At 34.1% G+C, this 17251-nt stretch overlaps 1 protein-coding gene across 1 annotated transcript in view; it reads right to left on the bottom strand.

The window, feature by feature from the left end:
• Positions 1-16079, bottom strand: part of LOC132719817 (TPR and ankyrin repeat-containing protein 1-like) — a 35593-nt gene extending 19514 nt beyond the window's left edge. The window contains exons 1-2 of the mRNA XM_060703740.1: positions 16008-16079; positions 9483-9565 (exon numbers count right to left, since the gene is read on the bottom strand). Of these exons, the coding sequence (XP_060559723.1) occupies positions 9483-9510 (28 nt within the window). The 5' untranslated portion in view covers positions 9511-9565; positions 16008-16079. The remainder of the gene's footprint in view (positions 1-9482; positions 9566-16007) is intronic.
• Between the last annotated feature and the right edge of the window lie 1172 nt (positions 16080-17251).

Raw genomic sequence — 17251 nt, 5'->3', positions numbered from 1 at the left:
AGGTTTTATTACCCTTTCAGGCCTTTTGGGTTTTAAAAATTTTTTTTAAGAGATAAAAATTTAAATGCGGGAAAAATTTTGGAAAATTAAGATTTGATTCCCCTAATTTTGCAATGAAACTGTTTTTCCCGTTTTTGGGTCTGGTCTTTTTTTTTTTGCGGGTGTAAAACCCCGGGGGAAATTTCCCTTAAAGGCCCTCCTGTTAAAAAAGGCCCCAAGAATCCCGATTGTAAAGGTCCCCTTTCCAATGGTCAAGTCACCTAAATAATCACCTTAAACGAGGTTTTGACTCGCCTTTCTGGGTTGTAAATATCACCGAATCCGTATCAGCATATAAAGCCCTCTGAACAAGCTTCTGTAAGTACGAGTACAGTTTCAGACGTGGTTGACTCGTGGTAGAAGCCGCAATAACTACATTTGTCTTAGGACTGACTTCAACAAATTCCTCTTTATATTTCCATCGCATTTCTACTGATTCTTCAGAGACAAAGTTTACAGAAGTCACCTCTTCACCGTTTGATGTCAGTTTGTCAAAATAAACAGAAGGTTCGTTAATGATATCCACTTAATGCATGTTGGACCGTTGACCAAATTTCCCCCAGAATGTATTCAGCATGAGTTTGGCCAAAACTCTTAAGCCAGAGTTCTTTTTTATTTTGTCATGGTCTAAAAGAATCCCCTCTTTTTCATAATAAAGATCTATGTATTTTTGTTTGCCCTTTTTAAATTTTTAAAAAACAGCCCGGGCCCCAACCAACTGGTTTTCCCTGTTTAAAATTTTAAAGGAAGGTGTTTACAATTGAGAAAAAAAAAACCCTTTCCCTGAAATGTTTTGGGAAAATCGTTTTGGGGAGACATCTTTTTTAAAAACCCCCAAAATTTAAACCCATTTTTTGGCTATTTTGGTACCTCATACCCTTTTTTTCCACTTCATCAAATACCCATTTTTACCCAAAAAAAGCTTTTTTGGGGCATCTGTTTTGGGGGCCCATGGTGATTGCTGTTGTGACTCTGCACATGTTTTACAAAGATGAAATATTAATTTACTGTTCATTTTACTAGGTAAAACAGGATGGAAGAGACCTTTTGGTGGTATCACCTTACACTTGAAAAGTCCTTCATAGTGTTTCCTAATGCTTCAAAGTTTTCAGTAACGATCTCTGGGTGACCTATAGGGATCTTTCCTGTCTTGTTTACCCAAGGATAAAGGGGACGTGGGACATTCATAATTAGTCAATGTAATTCATTTTTAGACGCCTCTTTGTACATGGTGTAAGCTTCTGTGCGACTCCATAAAATGCATCCCGAGGCTCAAGTGGTGTAACTATGTTGAGTTGGTCTATGTAGGCCTTTCAATGGCCGGGTCGTTTTCAAGTTCCCCGTTCGTCCAAACTCTGATTCCCATATGGATTGGTAATTGTAACCATGATCAACCAAGTACTTCTGTTTTTCTAGCGTCCTGTCATACAGTTCTCCCATGGTCAACTGATTTACGGGATTTATAGTCAAACGCAAGTATTTGTTTGGGTTTCCATGCCAGAAATCACCCTGGAATTCTAAGACATGTTTTTGTCCGTCTTCTGTCTCATAGTAACTATCTACCTGATAAGGTCCAATGACTTTCTCTCCCCCATTTCGAGCATGTTGAATTAAATGCATTTGAATGTGTGATAGGTACTTAATCCATTGAAGGGCGTTCACTGACTGTTTATGTTCTGGAGTGTTATTAGGGCAATTTGGTGTTCTCGGGGTTGAAAAAAAAATTTTGGTTCTTGCAAATTTTCCAAAACTTGAATAATTTTTAAAATCCATGCAAGCGTACACATTACTTTGTTTGAGCTACAACAAGAGAATTGGGATTTGTGCTCAATAACCCTTCCGCCAGATTTAGGTTAACAACAAGTTTTTTTGACTGTTTCCATTATCAAACCAGCAAGGGTAATAACCCGACTTACACAACTGTAACTTAATTTCATTCCTGGTTGCACTCAAAATCGAAAAAGATAAATGTCTTCGCATTTTCTATCTCAGAAATCATTTCCTCATCAATGGACATGGATTCATGAAATTGATTGTCTTCAGGCATCATGTAGCACTGATGTCCTTCGTGGTAAAATTCTTTGCATGCATGGCAATAAATTCGCCCACACAGGTGATGTTTGTCGAGTTTCCTGTTGACTGTCTTTCCACATTCTGCACAACGGTAAATAGTCTTGCAGGTAGAATTTCCTTTTGCTGTTGATTTCTGATGAAGGTCAAAACATTCTTGACCCCTAAAAATTCAATGACAGGTGTCACACTGAAGCCAGTGTTTCTGTCTCATCATGTATTTTTCGACAATGGTAACACGCATTGTAGCATTTGTGATCTTCTCTATGATCATATCCTTTTTGACATTTTGTGCCAAAAAAGTAAATTTCTTGATAAAGAATGCCCGATATACCCTCGTTACCAAATGTCAATAGCGATTCGTCATGGTAATACAGATATAATTTTTTTGGATGTTCTGGATACAACGGTTTCCCACTAACGATTATTCCATTGAAATGTCCCTTTGATACGACGTTAATTTGGTAACCTGTCAATACTTGTTGGAATTTTTTTAATCTCTTCAATTCCGCATTTTTGAAATGGCACATCAGCGTCGTGATGAAGTTGCTCAGCAAGGTGTCTCTGAATTTCACAGCCTACGCGAATACTCTTCCATTTTTCATGGTTATCAATCATTGCCTTTGCAGTAACAATTGCTCTGGCACAACATAAAGCATCCTGATTCTGAATGCGTAGCACACATCGTTTGTCCATAAGAATTTGTCATTGTTCACAAACTTGCATCTTTTCCGTGTACCACCATTGGGCATGTCAACATGTGTAATCTCCATCTCCAGACCTGAATCAATAGCAAAATCCTCATTCGATTGAAAGACATGTTCAATTTCTGCTAAAAATCTATCAGCCGTCAAACCGTAGAAAAGGTATGACAATAGGATAATCCAAAGAAGGCGATTGCACTGTTATTCGCACTAAGTCTTTAGGCGTTGTTCTAACTGTTACATCTTCGAAAAAGCTAGAATATAATCTCCGCAAATGTGATACAATATTTTCAGTTATTTCAATGTTCTTAAATATTATTTTGTAAGTAGCAGATGTAGTCTTAAATTTCCTGATATATGTTGGCTTCTTATTTTATCAATTGTATCAAACTGCTTCATGTCATCATCTTTTTTAAGACTTTTAGTCACTCCACTCTCTACATCTTGCGATTTTCGTTTCACATCTCCACCTCCTGTCTGATCATGGTGTTTTGAAAAGTGGTTATCTAAAGCCTCCCTCCTGGTAAATACGCGACGACCATCTGGACAGTGATGATTGTTTTCATTGTGATGCTTCTTCAGGTGACGTTCCAAGTTATCTTTTCTAGTGAAGTTTTTTTACAGCTCGGACATCTATATAAAATATATGTATACATGTATATAGATTCACGCATGCACATTACCGTATATTAAAATTACACGCCAGTGCATGAATCAGTTAGTTGTAAACGATACCGATTTAATAAGTATAACCTTCTTTTATTAGTTATAAATAAATAAACAAACCCCATAAGCCTTGTCAACGATATATACACTAATTTGTATAAAAGATTAAGACACTCCATGAACCAATTAACAGTTTAATATCGAGTAGAAATGATGTAACCTTTTTCACGACACAGCAAGAAAAAGCAAGGCGAGACTAAGGAAAAGTCAGGCGAGACTAAGAAAAAACCAGGCGAGACTAAGAAAACACTTACTTACCTAAATGGGTATATAATCCGATTTATCTCAGTAACACAGGAAAAAAACAGCTAAATGACTCTGGATCCTATCCGACAGCTTATCCGAAGAGAAATGAAACACAAATTAATCTGAGGAAAGCATTATAGGCCGACAGAAAGAATTAAACCATTTGATTGGTTGAGGCGAAAGAATCTGATTGGTCAAAAGGAAAACAGTTGTAAAACAAAGACGATACAGTTATTTGCTTCAATACAAAATCTGCTGTTGAACCGAGAAGATGGATAAAACACAGTGTCCCGATTGTCATCAATATTTTTCGATGAGAGATGTAATGCTGAGACATAAAAGAAACAGACATAAGGATATTGCTGAAGGACAGTCTCCGCCGCCACAGGCATCTAATTCGCCACCTCTGCCGCCGTCCAGGGCAGTCAAGCATATCCGCCGCCGCAGGGCAGTCAAGCATATCCGCCGCCGCAGGGCAATCAAACATATCCGCCGCCGCAGGTTTACAACTCGCCGCCGCCGCCTCTGGAAGGCCCACAAGAAGCATCATCGCAACCGCCACGGAGAGTGTTATGGAATAGCAACAGATGGGATACTTTATCACCCATTTACTATGATAGTTTCAGGACCGACGGCTTGTGGTAAAACCACGTTTGTAAAGAATTTGTTGCAACATCATAACAAAGGAGTCAACCCTACGATAGATAGAATAGTGTGGCTTTATAAAAGATGGCAGCCGTTATACTACGTTATTCAGACAACCGTGTCTCCGAGAGTGGAGTTTGTTCAAGGCATACCATCCAATCTGGATGACGATGACTACTTTGATCCTAAAATCAACAATATGATCGTTCTGGATGACTTGTACAGTGAAACTGGTAAGGATAAAAGAATCACTGACTTGTTCACTGAGGGATCTCATCACAGGTGTCTCTCAGTAATTTCCATCAACCAAAATTTGTTTGGAAATAAGGACCCTACACAGAGAAGAAACTGTCAATACATAGTATTGTTTGATAATCCTATAGACCGTCAACCGCTAATGACATTAGCTCGGCAGATGTACCAAGGTAATACGGACACATTCCAGAAAGCATTCACAAAAGCGACAAAAAATCCTTACGGGTATTTGCTTGTGGACTTGAAACCGTTTACGTCGCAAAATGCAAGATTGAAATATGACATAGATTGGACAGACACAAGGATGTCGAACAATCAAAAGCCAGAACACAGGACAGAATCTATAAAAGACCACAACACTGTGAGCACTGGTCATATGTCAGTTGGAATTCAAACCGTCAACGTCAGAGAAGAGGAAAATACGATGGGGGATAAAACGCAAGCTTGTGATGAGTGTGGATTGTTATTTGATACAGCTCACGATGTTCAAACACACGTTAAACGCGGGTGGTGTTCAGAAAATAATGAACCACCAGCTAAAAAACAGAAAATAGAGGATGAAAGTGTAATGGACGAAGGTGTAGAAGATAATGATGGGTATAAACATATCTGGAATCTGGCGGAAAGCTGGAGCAAAGACAAGTTCAACAAGATATATGAACAATACATTACCAAAGGAGAAAACGAAGATGACACAGATGAGATGGCAGAGGAACGTACCCGTCAATACAAAAAGAAAAACTTTTTTGACAGATACAAAGCTTTACTTGAAGTGTATTGGTTTCCCCTCTTGAGTAATGCTACACACCGTGCCATAGTCGAACAAATAAATGACTTCCGCAGTAAAGGACTCAGTTTAACATCTGCTGTTAAAAGAGTCTTGAACAAAAATAGAAATGTCTTTGAGGACTTATTTAAGACGGAATAATCTGACAACGAAGGCGAAGAAATCACAAGCGATTAGGACTCCGAATAAAAGTAGTTAGGACAGAAGGGGTCAGTCATTTGAGGACTGAACATTGAACTGTAAAGACCATGGCACTGTGGGAGGAATATTTAAAGAAACTTTATTACGATCCGTCACACCCGGAAGTTTCAGCGGACCACAAAAGTTATACAAAGTGGTAAAAAATGAAGGAGAATATGACATTGGAATGCATAGAATCCGTAAATTCTTGCACAATCAAGAAACATACAGTTTATTTAAACCCGTGAGAAGACGATTTACGAGAAACCACGTCGTAAGTGCTGGAATAGATGATCTCTGGATGGCTGATCTGATAGATATGACAAAATATGAAAAATGGAATGAAGGAGCACGATATATTCTCCTTGTGATTGACACGTTCAGCAAAATGGTCTGGCTGAGAAGCCTAAAGAAAAAAACTGGAGATGATGTCACTGAGGCATTCAAAGACATATTTTTGAAATCTGGTCGAATTCCCAAACGACTCACCACGGATAAAGGTACTTTGATTTTGTAGTTTTATTAAACTTAACATTAAGTAACGCCTTTTTTATTGTCAAAAGAATTGCCAAAAATTCAGAGCTAAACAGGTACAAGCTTTGATAAAGAAACATAAAATCATCTATACTCCTACACAGAACAAGACAAAAGCCAGAACGTCAAAAAGAGCTATAAAAACTCTTAAGATGCGGATCATACGTTATCTCACCTACAAAGATGACTATACTTATTTACCAGTGTTACAAAAGATAGCAGACAGCTAAAATAAAACTTATCACAGAACAATCAGAACAGCTCCTGTAGATGTGAATGAAGACAATGAAGAAGTAGTCCGATTATCTACATACATGACACAAGAACGCTGAAGTGCAAACCAAACTAAGACCTTACAAATTTAAAGTAGGTGACCACGTAAGAATTACGTATTTGAGAAACATATTCACTCGCGAATATGACGAAACGTATACGGGAGAAGTGTTTAATATATAGAGGCACGTTACCTGTGTACAGACTACAAGACCTGGCAGGAGAAGACTGTTCTGGAACATTTTACGAGAGTGAATTGCAGAAAATAGATTATGATCAAACCAGGAATTTAAGATTGAAAACAGTTTGAAGAAAAAGGGCAAAGGAAAAAATAAACAGTATCTTGTAAAGTGGAAGCATTGGCCGAGAAAGTTCAACTCGTGGATAGACGCTGCCTTTTTAAAATAATGTTTTCAAATTTTGTGTATTGTACAGACATCAATTCCCTTTGTATATATGTATTTTTTGAACATTTGTATGTAAATAAAAGGCTGTAAACACAAATCGTGTTTTGTTTTTAAATCATTGCAACAAATGAAAAGGTGTTAAATGCATATATATACCATACTCAATTTTAAGATTTATATATATATCAAGAAAGGCTAATCAACACAACTAATAAAATAAACTATTTGATTTGTCTCCCCTAGAATAATTATGGTAAGGTTAACTGTCCTTTACCTTTATGCTTCTATAAACGATGAACTACATGTACATTTTGTGGTTAAAACCAGCAAGCGTAAATTTGTTAGTGATCAACAAGGTTAAGCTGTCAAGTTCGATATTGTGATGTAGTGAAATAGTCAAACTCCATAATGATATCATTTATAAAACTCAAACTACAGGATATGAGTGGACTTTTTTCACTGGAATTTAGTTAAAACAACGTTAAAATTATTGATTTCTAGTCGTCTGGATAAATGCTTGAGAACCAAACATGCCAAAGAAATGGATTATGTTTGGTAAAAAGAGTAACTGCGCCTTGTCATGTTGCAAATTATATTTTCTATCTGGAATTCTGTTGAAATAACCAAGAATTTCAGTTTTTCAGTTTCAAATTATGATAGGGCGCTTGAATTCTACATAGTTTTGAATAAAATCTAAACGCATGGAAAAAAATATCTGTCTATTTTCGCTGATGTCAAGCCCCTTTTAGGGCGTAGTTGTTTAAAATATTTTGCACAGGTGAGAAAATCTTTGTATAACTTTTGATTGCTTAAGACTACCGCATAACGAAAATGGGCTAGAGCAGCGTCGTAATTTCAACATATTTTTAATACAACTAATAGTTTGCAGCTCATTTTGATTTTCGTCTATATATTTAACATTTTGGGGAACACTGAATTCATAAATTTTTAAAACTTTACCTCAAACGTAAATATATATCGTTCTGTTGTGGAGATTAAAATACGTCTACTATATTAGGTGGTTTACCTGTATACTGAAACTTGTACCATTGTATATAGAATGACAGCATAGCAATTGATTTGATTAAATGTTTATGTATAACGTGTTAACATTGGTTAAAGGCATCATAACAATTGATTTGATTAAAACCCGAATCAACAAGTTGAAACCTGTCCGTGCAGGTTTATAGGTCCTAATTATAAACACGTATTGCAAATTAAGGTTAATTTTGTCGTCTGCTAGAAAATCGATTTAAACTTCGCCGATAAAGTCACGCCCGAATGAGTCTGAAAATTTACTCCCAAAACAAAATGGCTGATTTATATAGATAAAGAAGGAAAAAAAGGTCATCGGTTAACTACTTCTAGCCTAGAAGTGGGACTATTAATATCATTCAAGTTTTTAAACAATACCGTAAAATTCAGACGCCTGATGGAGGACAGCTCTCCCTATTTTATAAATAAATAATACTCAAGCTAACAAGAGCTGTCAGCAGGACAGCACGCTCGACTATTCTAAGTACTTTAAAGTGCTTGATAATAAAAGAGCCTTGATAATGTAAAATTTTCTAAGTTCACATAAGGACTATGTCTGTTACAAATCAATGTTATATGCCTTGGAGAAATGTATAAAATTTCAACTTTTTTCAAAGCAAGATGTCAATTAAATATAAAAATATCTGAGTTGGTACGCAAATTATCGTAAATTCTAAGTCGAAAAAGGGCCATAATTCTGTCAAAATGCTTGATACAGTTACCTCCTCCTATCGACAGGTTTAAGTCATGATGGTTAACAAGTTTTAAAGCCATATGACAATGGACTTTGAAAATATTTGAGATATTACAAAGACTTTCACATAAGTGGTTACGCCGACGCCGACAACAACGCCGACGTCGACGCTCGGGTGACTAGTATAACTCTACTTATTCTCATCGAATAGTCGAGCTAAAAATGGGTTTAATATAGCAAATTTTCTATACTAAGAGATCAATTTTCTTTATTCAAATGACTCATAAATGAGGCCATATTGAAAAAACAACGTGTCATATGCAGAGTGTATATACAAAGTATGTGATAAAAATAGCAATAGAAATGTAAACATTAAGTACTTTTTAAAGGTGATAACGCTATCTAACTGATAAGTTAAACGTAATTGGACATCATCATGACACGTGATAATATAATTTTGCGGAAATTATAGCTTATATTTTTATGTAAGTCACAACGTACCTGTAAGACAATTAACAATTGAAATGTAAATAAGAATTTTTTCAAGGGTGATAAACCTATCTAAATGTTAAATACAATATAAAGGGACTTCATGACAAGTGATAAGAAAATAGAGGAAATACAGATTTGCCCGAAGTTTGTTATAATTGAATACAATATTTGTGTCACTGTGTAATTTGCACGGTGCACCATTTCTTTATCAATTCGTGTTATCATCGCAGTAATCGATCATAATCAAATTTGTGCGTGGGAAAAGTTACTAATGGATCAGGTGACCCAGTCTTATTTACACGACTGTATGTTTCAACACTTAATATCAGTTCTTGTTCGTTTATGAATTACCAAAGTAATTAAACCAAACTTTAAGTAACCAATGTACTACTTACGGTTTGGAAATCTTTGAAAACCCGCCATCTTGTTACCGACCGGTGGTCGTGAAGAGTCAATCTAGCTTCTTCACCAGATTTGTCTACAATATTAAAATATTGAGACTTTGCAATTAAAAACATACTTCAAAGTTGTGTAGTTAATTCACAATAATAAAACCTGTGAAGTTTTGAACTTAAGTTATGAATTTGCACAGTCTGATTAAAATCAGCTCTAACTAACGCTCCGCTTTTAGATCTAACCGTGACCAAATACAAAATCATTTCTGGTAACCTTCGGCGAGCTTTCATAATTTTTGAAGCGATGTGGTTGCTAATTTTAACCCTTGGAAATTAATACTGAGTAGGTAATTTTCACGATTTGAGAACAAACATGGCGTTGTCTATATAGCCAACAGGTGAACTGGCAAAACAATCTAGCCCATTCAAAATTGACTCTACATTTCAAGTTAATTTGTTAAAAATTACTTCAAACATTTTTTTAAACAAAAATCAACGTCCACGGATAATAGTACTTTGATACTTCTTCTAATGCCTTTGTTAAAACCGGTTTGATTGCATGGTTAAAATAGCTTTCTCGGGAAATCCGAATTATAAAGAAGGCGAAACATATACGGTCGTCATCATATCTACACAAAAGAAATAAGTAGATCTGAACTTTAGTCAGATTGGAATTTGCGTAGATTGTCAACAGGTCTAAAAGTGTAGTTTTTCAACAGAAAATGATACATGTTTAATTTAGTACATCATCTCTTATTTTACGTCGCCTGTTTACAGTAATAGCTCTTGTGAAGTATAATACTTTACTAATTAATTTACTAACTCATTTACAGTTATTATGTATGTCAAGTTTAGAATTCTAACTTTACGTAACTCGTTTATATTGATATTATGTATGTGCAGTTTAAAACTTCACTTTCTTACTTTACGTATGACTCGTTTAAATTGAACAAAATAATAGAAAAAGGTATCACAAGGTGAACTACTATAAATACATTGGGTTATTATACATGAACCCTGTCATAAATTCCTATAGAAAACACTGCTATCGTAAAGTATAAAAATGTTAGTTCGCAGTAACTTACGGAAGAGCATTAGTGCCAGGCTATGTTTTTTATTAACTCGAAATTTCGAGTTACTAGTTTGAAATTTCGACTTGCAAACTCGAAATTTCGAGTAACTTATCTCGAAATTTCGAGTTACTTACTCGAAATTTCGAGTTACTTACTCGAAATTTCGACTTACTTACCCGAAATTTCGACTTATTAACTCGAAATTTTGACTTAGTTACTCGAAATTTCGAGTTAGAAGGTCGAAATTTTGAGTAAGTTAGTCGAAATTTTGAGATAAGTAACTCGAAATTTTGAGTTAGTAACTCGAAACTTCGACTTGTTGACTCGAAATTTCGATTTACATTGTACGACTTACATTGATTGCCGGTGAAAGCAAGGATTGAATTCAAAATACTTTATTACATGTTTAGCTGTTGCACATTGACAGAGCACCTATGTATTTAACAGAACAATTCAATAGGGTCAAATTGTCCACACATTCCGAAATTATCCTTCCCATTTTCTTGATTGCTTTTTTTGTGCCGGGGGGGGGGGGTGTAAAATCACACTTTTCACATTTCTGTGTTAACCGAGTGTTTCTTGTGTCTAAAGCACACATACAACCATCATGTGGAGATACAACAAGTCCAAAACCCACCGTATTGTAAACTGTGCAATATTTATGTGTTAACTAAGTTTTAAGTGGCGTGTATACGCCAGTAAGTCTGTCACGTTTCTTTATACTAATAATGTTTTTGTAACATTTTTAATAGATGTTTGTCAATATTCTATATTCATTTATTTACTAAGACTTTGATTCATATTGTGTTGATAAAAGTTGATAAAAGTGGAACTTGTTGTTATATACATGTTGGGAATAATATTTAAGCATCCGATTTTACAAGAAATATAGTCAGTCCAACAAATTTGACAAAGGCCTCAGCACGCCCTATTTTGGCCACTCCGCAGTACTTTCCCACACGTGAAGTATAGGATCAATTTATTCGCAGGGATGAGAAGAATATGATTAGTGAAAAGATATGTTCGAACAGGTGGGATACAATACAACGTCTGAAGAACGCCTGAACTACAAATTAAAGGAAGATTTGTGTTGTTTTAGGTCGGGCGTGTACATGCCATTGTCAAAAGTGACCACACTTAAAAGTTTAAGATTAACTTTAATTGTTTGTCCAGGCATCCGTTTCTCCATCTCTATCGTTCAACCGCACTCATTTCTATATCTGATATTATCTAAACTCTTGGTAACTCATAACTTTGGCCATTCTAATAATGTAACTAAGTCGAAATTTCGAGTTAATTTGTCGAAATTTCGAGTTATTAAGTCGAAATTTCGAGTTACTCAGTCGAAATTTCGAGTAAATAAAAACATATACTTGGCACTAATGCTCTTCCGTAGTAACCTGTTATTATATATTCGTTCTTCTTTCAGTGTTTAACTAAAAGGTTTTTTTTTTCAAAACAAACATTGTAACTACGATGACATCACTCCATTGTTCTTTTTGTGTGTTTTTTTTTTATTTTGCTATAGTTCAAGTTAAGTATTATCGTAATTATAGTTTATTACAAGGTATTGTGCTGTGCAATAAATGGTAACTATTCATAACCTCGTTAGATAAAAAAGAATGACGAAAATTCATACAGTTTTTGGTTGTATATGTACTTTTAAACCAAAATAACGGTTAGACAAAAGATAAATAATACGAAAACTGTTACAGCCATAATCCGAATGTTCCTATTCTCTTATTATTGTTATTATCATTATTATTATTACTATTATTATTATTATTATCATTATTATCATTATTATTATTATTATCATTTTTATTATTATTATTATTATTATTATTGTTATTCCCGACTTAATAGAACCACCGATCCTTCATAAGCTAAATTGAGACCAAACAGTAAATAACCCTACAGTTTCTGGCGAAATTCGAAGCCAACACAGTTAAGGACAAGTGGACTGAAGCCAAGAACCTTAACCACTCGGCCACTGGGTCCCCATTTAAAATATCAAACACAATGTGTCGCTAGAGGTGGCGTATGCCTCCGAAAACTATACTTTACATGTACAACGAGATTTGTGTTAGATTCCGAATGGTGACATTTGTGATAATTATATTAAGGCTGCACACTTCCAGATTAATGCTTATTTTCATGAAAAATTTATTAATTAAATCAAATGTATGATATTGTATAGTAAACTAAAGAAAGCAATTAACACATTATCAATGACACAACCAACGTTAATTACAAAAAAGGTTAAAACATGCAAAATATGCCTTACTGTTTTAGTAACGCAGTAGAAATATTGTTACACATATTAATGAAAAATTCACCATTAATCGCTCATAAAATGCAAATTATTACCTGGATCTTGAATCTTTCTTCTTTTCCTAAAATCTATTTTACATTTTTCACAAGTTTTATTTATTGAAATATTTAACTCATTTGAAGGCATGCTGCTTTAAAAATACTTTGAGGGATGGCACAGTTACATGTATGAATAGACACCATTTTCATGATGATCTTGATCTTGGATCTTCGTTCTCTGCGCGTGACACATTTCCAGAGGTTGAACATTTGTGCCAAATATTTTCAAAATTCTCCTCAGGAATAACAAGTTTATGTATAGGTATCTATATATGTATGGAGGGCGTTCGTTGCCAAAATTCAAGACATGTAAAGTGTTCCTTTTAAAATGCGAACATGTATGCCTGTCGTTTTTTATTGTATCCGTGCATAGCACATAATAAATTATGCCTCTTAATCCAATCTTCCAACCTTTATATAACAAGTTTACATATAGATCGTAACAAATTACCTAAACACGTTTCCTAAAACTCTATTTTCTGTATTTAAGTTTTACATTTCATTTGTATATATCTTGTATATCTCAGGTACAGATAGATTTCTATAAGGGCAAACTTGCTTATGTATAATATGCAATGAAAGATACGAGCCTGTAAATTTGTAGTTGTTTTCCATGTTAAGTCAGTTGTTAAGATCCACATGAAAACTTGTTATTTAAAGACGGTGCCATCAATTAAAAGATTGGATTAAGAGGCATATTACTTGCAATGCACGAATATAATAGAAATGCTAGACATATATTGGTATATTTACGAATGTGGTGATTATCTTTGCTAAGCATGTTAAAACTCATTTTGTAATGATTACAAATATGAATTACGTATAGTAATTACGTCTATCATTTGTTTGTAATGGTTGTAAATATCCGCTTCTTAAACCTTATACGATTACAGGATGTATGAATATGTTTGAAACAATGTTAATATCATATAAAATTGTTATATATGTAACTGTAATGTCTGTAAATATGTCACGATTATATTATATTTGTACATATGATATGCTCTTCTAAATGGAGGAAATAAAGAATATCTATCTATCTACCAAATTAAACATCAAATATTTGTAAATAGCATTGTGAAATATTATAATATTTAACATGATACGATTTAATAACTTTTTTCTCTGTAAAATCAATTTCTATTTTGCCATTGAACAATGCATGAATTAAAAAAAGCTCATGAAACTCGGACCTATTTTCAAATATGAGCAGTAGATTTTTACCCTAACACAGGGAATTAAAAATTCATAATTTCATTGCTAATCTATAAAATTGTTACTTTTTATAGTAAAAAACTGATAATATAATGTAGCCAGGGTTAGTTATTAGTATTTTTTGATTGATTTAACAAAACATTATCTTATAATTTTATTTTGAATGGTGATGTACTATGCCAGATCACGGCTGGTAGATTACCCAATCACGTGACTCAACCTAGAAATCTTTTTTGCGTAAAATTGGTCCGACTCCAGACCATTCTATTTGAAAGACCCTAGATCTTGTGATCATGATAGTGAGCAGGTGTGTGCCAAGTTTTAAGACAATCCATGAAAGAATCAACTTTTTAAATGTTTCATTATTTCACATGGGATTTATTACAGCGCGTAAATCATATATACATTTTATTTAAAGATTTTTTTTACGTAAAGCGAAAAGGCATGAATTCACGCGATTTCATCACTTCATTTAATCACTGTTGTACAGCGTTCACGGGAATAGCCCCTCAAAACATCGAACACGAAAAGTAAAAAGGTGTATGTCGAGTTCACCCGAGGTAATGTTTCAACTTATTTCTCCATCAAATCTTTATTGATTTTTCCAAAATGAAGCTGAATATATATGGTTTTTTTTCTGCAAATTGAATACTTTTTGTTAAATTGGCGATAAATTGCAGCGTATTTGTTGAATTTTGCCAACGATGTTGTTATTTACCACAGGATCAAGCTAAAAACGCAAAGTATGTTAGATTTCCCGTAAGAAAGCCTCTGGCGAACGGCTGTTACGGAACTTACAAAAGAAAGTGTGTTGATAAACTTAATAATGTATTTATGTATTTGTAAAAAAATCACTATTTATAGTCCGATCGAGAAACTTGATATTCCACCAGAACATTGCAATAGGGAAAATTTATAGTTCTTTGTTGAAAAAATATTAACTGCATTTTATTTCATCCCCATCATATTTAAAATGGGGCTCAATACGGCAACAAAGTTTTTAAGTAAATGACTGACAGAACGGGATTTTTTTCGCAGCATCTTTAAAATTGAGGAATACATCCACAATTTATGTACCAGATTACTTTGTTATATGAACCAATTCTTTAGATATTTTAAGTGGTAAAATTAATGAAACTTTTATCACTTAAGCATCAAACAATGTATCGACCGTCATCTTGAACTCAACCTCAAATATTTCAATGTCGCAGATCACTCAGTATTTAAGCAGAACTTTAAACCTCTGGAACCCAAAATGCGTTGATAAGTAGCATATTAACGCACTTTGGGGTCAATTTCTCGATTTTGACCCCAAAGTGCGTTGGACCCCAAAGTGCCATGCGAAGTGTAACGCATTTTTGGGTCGGACCCCAAAGTGTGTTTGACCCCAAAGTGCGGTGTTACAGAGCATTACCTGACGAACTCGACGAACACCTTTTTACTTTCGTTTTCGATATTTTGAGGGGCTATTTCCGGTGAATGCTGTACAACAGTGTTAACGAAAAGAAAAATTTTCGCAAGTAATAAGGTTACTAATTATCATGATTATCACGTCTGAAAGAATGTAATTTCTAAAAAAGTAGGCCTATTGAAACGACAGTCATTTTTATTTATATGCTGTCCCGCGCAGATCACAGTCACGTGAAATATACACCGTAAGAAATCGATCAATAATCATTACTCAATAAACTGGTACTCAGCCAAGTTTACAGCCGCCCTAGAGTCTTTTAATCAAAAAGGTTTATTTAAATAAATATAAATTTATAGATCTAAATTTGATACAAATTAAAGTATATTTTTATTTAAATTCAATTCTTGATGAGCTTATTCTTACTAAATCAATTTTAAATGAAAAGATATTTACCTGTAAAATATATGCCACTCCATTAGTAACTCAGTTTTTATCTGTTTATTGTGACATGTCATTGGTAATCAATACGTAAAAATTACTACGCATGCTATTTTCGGAAAGTTCGTGTGTTTATCTTCGACGTAGATTTACAGTTGGCATAAAAAGTAACACCCATTTTTATGGGAAAAAAATGTTTTTAGAAAACTTGTTTTTATAAAGCTGGACTTTAACAATGTAAAAATTGTTTTAATAAATGTTAATCTGCGTATGATATTAACTCATTGTTGATAAACATAAACGAATTATTGATTTTTGTTACTTGTTGTTTACACGATTACCGTGTACTGTATAGCAATCGTGAACTTTAGTCAGATTGATAGGCAATTGTATACTAGAAATAAGGAACAAAGTAAGTGCAATTCCTGTTTAAAATGCAAAGGATATTCTCCACATATGCCATGGTGATTGAAATGTTGCCAAATTCCTAGAGTGGAAAATGCGAACGTGCAAAAATGCTTATGTATTATATGCAGTGAAAGATACGAGCTTGTAAATTGGTTTTTATTATGTTAAGTCAGCTGTTTAGATCTATAATTTTGTAAACTTGTAACCTTCAATTAAAAGATTGGATCGAGAGATATATTATTTGCAGTGTAGGGATACAGTCAAATATGATAAGCATACACGTTCAACAGTTTTCAAAATGGACACATCGCGTCTTGAATTTTCGGAACGATTACCCTCAAAAGTACACTTCCAATTGTATAATATTACAATACCCATGAAAAATATGTCTAATAATACTATAAGCAGAGGACTTTTGTATGCGTTTGTTCATTAAATTAGTTGTTCCGTATATTATTTTCATCTAATATAAATATCAAATCACGTTTTACATACTAACCGCTTTAAGTCATGTCAAAATTACTGTTTTGGGGTGGCATCAAGTTCTTTTAATCATGTTTATTAAAGCTTAAAAGTATGAGAATAGAAAAAGAATATTTACCATAGAATTCGCATTTACCAATAATAACACCTCGGTTTAACCGAGTATTTTAAAGGAAGATATATATCAAAGTGACGCAGTTCAGGACACTCAAGAGATGGTTGTATTATTTTGCTTGTATACGAAGGTTCTTTTGTTAGAACCGGATGCACCATTATGTAAGACCATCAATTAATGCGTAAAATGCAGAAATGTTCCACCTTATTACTTAAATTCTCATTTGCATCATTATTTATCAAAATAAACTATT

This window comes from Ruditapes philippinarum, unplaced genomic scaffold (genome assembly GCF_026571515.1).
Source record: "Ruditapes philippinarum isolate M1 unplaced genomic scaffold, ASM2657151v2 ctg4770_1_1_1_1, whole genome shotgun sequence".
In the NCBI taxonomy this organism is placed as follows: domain Eukaryota; kingdom Metazoa; phylum Mollusca; class Bivalvia; order Venerida; family Veneridae; genus Ruditapes; species Ruditapes philippinarum.
The sequence above is the reverse complement of the archived record's forward strand: the minus strand, read 5'-3'. Positions and strand labels throughout refer to the sequence as shown.